The 6,949-nt window shown below is 32.8% G+C and overlaps 1 protein-coding gene across 1 annotated transcript in view; it reads left to right on the forward strand.

Annotated features, from left to right (window-relative positions):
• Positions 1–1,456, forward strand: part of LOC107613841 (peroxidase P7) — a 4,176-nt gene extending 2,720 nt beyond the window's left edge. The window contains exon 3 of the mRNA XM_016316010.2: positions 747–1,456. Within this exon, the coding sequence (XP_016171496.1) occupies positions 747–1,298 (552 nt within the window). The 3' untranslated portion in view covers positions 1,299–1,456. The remainder of the gene's footprint in view (positions 1–746) is intronic.

Below are 6,949 nucleotides of genomic sequence, written 5' to 3' on the forward strand. Positions count from 1 at the left end.
GTTTATCTAAAATTAATAATTAAAAATGATTAAATAATTTAATATATTTGATTAAATTATTATTTAATAATTTTAAATTAAAAAAATTTAGAGATAAGTAATTTTTAGTAATTTTAGTCATTATTTAGTCAACACAAATATTAAATTATCTTTAACAAGTAAATTTTGGGAATAAATTCTCTTAATTTTTTTTAACAATTGAGAGAGTAAAGTGTGATTTATCACCATTAGTTTTATAAGTGGGACGAAGAATAAATATGAGAGAGAACAATAAAGAATTAAAGATCATACTTAACAATTGAGAGAATCCATTCCCGTAAATTTTATTAATTTATGTATGCAAATTGTAGTAAATATAGATACAAAATATATGTTTTTTGTGTGCAAAATTTTTTTATATAAAATTCTGTAAATATGGATGTAAATTATTGCTAATCAAGTGCTCATAAAAAATGAGAATATTTATTGGTCAAGTACTATTATTTTTCTAATTATTAATTTCACGTAAAAACAATTTTACCTGAGTTTTCACTTTTAAAAAAAAATTAATTTTAATACACTAACAGTATGAAACGTTTTATACAGTTATGCAATCATATCTTTTTTTTGAAGGATCATTCACGCGATCAATGTGAAAAAGATAATTATTTTTATTAATATAGCATTACGTATTTTTATCAAAATTAAATTCTTAATGAAATATATAAAATAATTTCTTTTTATTTTTTTGAATCTGCCTATTATAGCTAGGAGGACCTTCATGGACAGTTGGGCTAGGAAGAAGGGATGCAAGAACAGCAAGCCAAACTGCAGCCAACAACCAAATCCCTTCACCATTCTCCGACCTTTCCACCCTCACTTCCAGGTTCGCCGCCAAAGGCTTAAATGCTCGCGATCTTACCGCCCTCTCCGGCGCCCACACCATTGGCCAAGCTCAATGCCAGTTCTTCAGAAACCGCGTCTACAACGAAACCAACATCGACGCCAACTTCGCCACATCACGGAAAGCCAACTGCCCTTCCACCGGAGGGAATGCAAACCTCTCCCCTCTCGAAACCCTAACTCCAGCTCGGTTCGACAACAATTACTACAGAGATCTTGTTGCCAAACGCGGCCTTCTTCATTCGGATCAAGTGCTTTTCAATGGTGGGAGTCAAGATGCTTTGGTTCGGTCTTATAGTGCCAATAGTGTTTCTTTTTTCAGTGATTTTGCTGCTGCCATGGTTAAGATGGGAAATATTAGTCCCCTCACTGGGACTAGTGGGGAGATTAGAAAGAATTGTAGGGTGGTGAATTAATTATTCATGATACCATAAAATTCAATTCTCTCTTTTAAGAATTGTGTTCTAGTAATAAAATTAGGGCACATGTACGAGCAATTGATGTGAATAAATGATCATGTTTGAGAGAGATTTTGAGTGAATGATTAATTACAGGGTCTTGGTCATAAAGTTAATTGGATTAGATCCTCAATATATTATTATATTATTGGCAGCTGCAGTATTATTACGAAAATATTTAATAATAAAAAAATATTAATAAAAAAATTAGAATTTATCTTATTTAATATTTATCAATTATTACAATAATTNATAGACGTAGTAAAAATTAAATTCTGTGTATTAATGTTGATTGAATATGTATAGGCAGATTTTGCGATAAAGTGAATCCTGGAGAATTTGTCATTAAAAAATGGCTTAACGACATTAGATTAATTTCCTGTTAATGATGATAATTATCTTGTGGGGCTTTTTGCCATCCGCTAACGCTTTTTTATATGATAGTGGAACTGATTGCAAATTTTTGTATTATTCAATAAATAGAATTTTGGGTCATCAATAGTTCAAATAATATGAATATGGCTGAACATTCATTGGTAAATAAACTCATGCATGTCCAAATGTTCAATAAACTTTTCATAGGCTTCCTCGTCCATTTCCTTAAAACAATACTCATTAATTTAAAATAATAAAAAAAGAAAAAATTTTAAATCATTTAATTTATACTAAATTTTTGTTCATTTTAAATTAATATTTATTAATTTAAAATTTATAAACTAATTTTTTTAAAAAACCAAATACACATCCCTAAATCCTTAAACATAAACTCTAAACCCTAAATTATAAACCTTATATTTTAAATCCTAAATTCTAACACATAACGTTTCAACCCTAAACCCTCAAGAACATCTCCCAAGTCCAAACCACAAATCTAAAATGTCTTAATCATAACCTAAACTATAAATCCTAAACTACAAATCTTAAACACTTAATACTAAATAAAAAATACTAAATAAATAACTCTTAAACACTAAACCCCCTAAAATCCAACCCTAAGCCTTTTAACTTGCTCATAAATTCTAATCCCTAATTCTAAACTTTAAATCCTTAACCTTTTAAATATAAATCAGAAACCATAAACCATACAACAACAACAACAACAACAATAACAACAATAACAATAATAATAATAAATGTAAGAGTTGTAAAAATGTTGTCAACATTGAAGGGTTAGGGTGCTAAGGAAGAAGGAGATACATCTCTGGTGTTACTTTGTTGTTGGAGCGTGGAAGACTGACAGTGGAGTGACGATAGACAAATTATGATGCTAAACCCACCGTTCCAAACAATAGCGCCCTTCTCCAACCAAAAAACCCAACCTAAACGCTTAATCATCATTAGCAATAACATACGTCGAACTAATTATCTTTTGTCACCATAACAACTTTTTTTTGCAAGACTACTACACTTCAGACTTTGTCTGTGCATGCAATACAATCGATAACATGCTTCCAAATTCCCTTGCATCCACCTTATTTTATCATCTGCCGAAACAATACTAGTTCAACATGGTAGTATTGGCTAACTTATATACCAATAACTAAATCGGGTTGGTCTAGTGGTTAGCTCATTAATCTGCTTAAGCAAGTATCGATGAAGGGAAAAAGAAGGTGTAGCGGCAGCATCAGTTGCAGGGAGCACAGAGACGACGCGACGCATGGAAGAAAAAGGTGCATCGGCGATGCAGTGCGTTGCTTCTTCAGATGGTGGCGGTGGCAGTGAGGTGCGTTGGTGATTGTGTGACAGGGGAGGGAGAGTGAAGCAGCTGCGGTAAAAATAGAGAAAGGTGGAAGGTGAGAGAATAGGATTGTGATGGATAAATGGAATAGAATATTTTTTTGTTTTAGTGAGCCTGGAATGCAGCCATTATTCACGTTGTTCGCACCCCATTATCTACCTAACAGAACTCTTCCAAAAAATAACTATCCTTCTCAAAAGGATTATATGAACTCTAATTGAAAAGAGTATTATGTTGTGTGTAAGTTGTGTTCAAGCATTCTTTTTTTGTCAACGGTGTTTATTCCTCTCGTTCATCACAATATGGATTAATAAATTTTTTAACACTACCTTTTGCTTCCTAAATCCAAAATCAAACTGTGTTCAAACCCAATGCCAAATCTATCCAACTATGGCTTTATTAAGTTTTTCTCATATGACCAAACTAGTTTTTATCTAGCAAGGTAGGAGACCATTCATAACCTGAAGCCCACATTTGGAACCAACAAACACCTTATCCAACAAAAATTTCCCAGCCCATTAGCTTAATTATTATTAGCAACAACTTACACACTAATATAATCAACCCATCGCAGAAAATCAACCTACACTCCACGGCTCCACCCACTGTTGCAGCAGAAGTTGTCTGCGTGTGGACCACACTCACCAACATGCATCACACTCCCCTACTGCCATCTAATTTTAGTACGTGCTGAAAAAATTTACTTTTAGCACCGTAGTATTGACCATTGAAAAAATGCATGTTAGTCCTTGTTAGAAAGGGAGTTAGGAATTAACATAGTATATTTTTTCAATCTTAGAGATGATTATGATTCAATTAAAAAATCAATGACTAATTTAGTACAAATTACTAATCTCAAAGAGTAAAATTGGGTTCAACTCACCAAATTTAGTATACAGTTAATTTCTTACGTATTTTATTTTTGAATGTCATTCTTTTTATGTTTGTGTTTGACTTTCATTCTTTTTTCCAACAGGGCGCAAGCATTGTTAGTCCCAGTATTTAGAACCATTTTAACTCGGTGGTGAAGTAGGGCTTATGTGGATGACAAAAACTTTGTGGTCAAAGATGATTTCTTTGGCAAGATAGAATAAGAGAGAGAAGCTATGGCAAAATAATCTTTAGTTAGAAAGCTAACGAATTTAACACACAAAAATGACTTTATAAAAAGTGACAAGATTACATCATTATAAAACAAATATCTTCCTCTATATAATAGAAAGACAGTATATGATTCAATGGTAGACAAGTGGTGGTGTTCTTTGATGGACAAGTGTTTCTTTACAAAACAACCAAATCGTTTTAAATTTGAAAAGAAATGAAAGTGCATATGATCTGATTATCTTACTATATAAAGGCAAAATGTACCCAACCTAATTATTTTCATTGGAGATCCTGAAAAAAAGAGTTGGGTTGCAAAGCTAAGTACACACACACACACACACACACACACTAGACATGTCTGAGAGCTTTGATAACCTGCATGATGTGAATACAAGGAAGCTTGCTTGGAACTTCAAGGTATAAACCATAAGAGTTTGGGAAGAGCCTAGTAGATTTAACGAGAAAGAGCTTGCTAGCATTGACTTGATTATTCAAGATAGTCAGGTGAATATATTCACTTATTTTGAATCTCCATATGGGTTACTGATAATGTGTTTTTGTCAATGAGATTTATCTTTTAACACTATCATGTTGGATTATACAAAGGGTACCAGAATGCATGCATCAATACCCAAACCCTTAGCTCAAAAGTGGAGTGAAAAAATTGTTCAGTTTTAGTTGTACAACATGTGCAATTTCATTGTTTATGATAAAAAAAATGCATCGTGGGTAATACCCGGAAGATGAATTTTGATATTTTCTCAAAGGACAACTGTAAATCCCTTTCAAAATCCTACATTTCCACTGGAAGTTTTTCATTGACAAGCTGAAGTTATTGGGAAAGAAGATCCTAGGGATTTGGTTACAAGCAAAGGAAAAGAGACAAAATGACTGGCTGTTGTTCTGGAAGATTTAGAGTGCGTGTTCTAACATATTGTGTGTAGTTTTACAAAATCTCCAATGTTCCTTTCATCTAATAAGTTTCTATTATGGTTTGCTAACACAGCAACAATCGAATCGGGTGTGTAATGTTTGGCCACATGGTTGGTCAAATCTTACCACATCTTGAGGAGGATAGGAGTCAAACTACTTATAGTCATGTTACAATTAATAAAAGCAACAAGGTGGAACGGAAAGTCATCAGTGCAGAGTCATTTCAATGTTTTCCAGTTGCACGTCGACCCCTGGATTGAAAGAGATAGTTGGGTTTAGAAACAGGTTAGTTATTCTGATGTAATACACTCGAAGCATGAATAATAATTGGAAATTTGGGAAAAATAGTAAGATTATCTTTTCATTTAATAATTGGAAATTTCAACAACAACGGAATGTATTGTAGTTGATAATGTCTTTTTAACTTTTAACTGATCACATTATTTTAACCTGGAAGATTGCTCAGAGGTACAACATCATCCTCCATGAGGATATAAGTCAGGTTTCATCACGTGGTCCATGGTCAGGTGCTGAAGAGCTGACACAAGGTAATGCTTCAGTGAAAACAATAGAGGACATCCTCAATCAAACAAAGGTGATTAGAAATACAGTTATCGACTTAAAAATGAATTCAATAATTATTGAAAGACTCTTTTAGAGTTCAAATTTATTTGAGAATATATGATCATATAGGAAGGTCCCACTTGGATGATTGTAACTATTGTTTCAATCAATATAAGCAAGAATGATTGGTTTTACAAGTCGTGCAGGAAGTGTTCGAAAAAAGTTAATACTCCTGTTGGCAATAGATATAAATGTGGAAAGTGTGGTCACACACACAGATATGATGCACTAAGGTATATTGTATAAGTCCATTTGACAAAACTCATGCATTCCTATATAGTTTTATTGTTATCATTCTTATATTAAATTAATGAAGGGTTTATGTATGTATTCTGAATATGTGTGTTTTGTGTGCATTCATTTGAAGATTCAAGGTGGAGGTGATAGTTTTTGATGGCACTAGAAGCATCATGTTGCTTTTGTGGGACAAGGAAACAATAATGTTGTGTGGCAAGCACATTGAACAAGTTATGGAGGAGAAGGTGAGTTCAATATTAGGGGATATTAGAAGTAGTTGTTGTATAAAGTTGGTAAAACCTTAACGTGGACCTTGTTCCCATTATCTACCAAAATTTAGGTCTCTACACAAGATGACTATCCACCAACTTTTAACAATATTATGGACAAGAGAGTGCTTTTCAAGCTAAATGTTAAGTTTGGTAATATTAGTCAGTATGATCCAGTGTATACGGTCACGAGGGTATGCGATGATGAAGATATAATTGAAAAGAACACTCCTAAAGAAGTGTCCACTACTCCTACCATTAATAAGAAACTCTTTTTCTATAATATCTCCAATCAAATTTATCCATCCATCCATCAATTATGCTATATATATATATACAGGAAGAGTATTTTACCTATTTTCTTTACTATAAAATCTGAGTAGAGGAATGGTATTTCTATTTTGTTTTATAGAAAAATGGTTGCAACAACTCTATTGATATATTGGGCAGAGTTGTCAACCTTAATACTTATTATGATATGCAACCTTCTTTGGTACATTTTAATACTTTATTTGGAGAAATTTTGGTAATGTTTCATTTGCTAACTACCGTTTAAAGGATGACAATTATGATTTTATATGTTTAGGACAGTCCTCACGAGTGTATATCATCACTAAAGTGCAAGACTCCAGCAAAAAGATCCAACAATAGAGGAAAGGGTGGCTCATCATTTGTGAATGAAATTGAGGAGGAAAGGCAGCTAT

Source organism: Arachis ipaensis, chromosome B08, assembly GCF_000816755.2.
Source record: "Arachis ipaensis cultivar K30076 chromosome B08, Araip1.1, whole genome shotgun sequence".
Classification (NCBI taxonomy): Eukaryota; Viridiplantae; Streptophyta; class Magnoliopsida; order Fabales; family Fabaceae; genus Arachis; species Arachis ipaensis.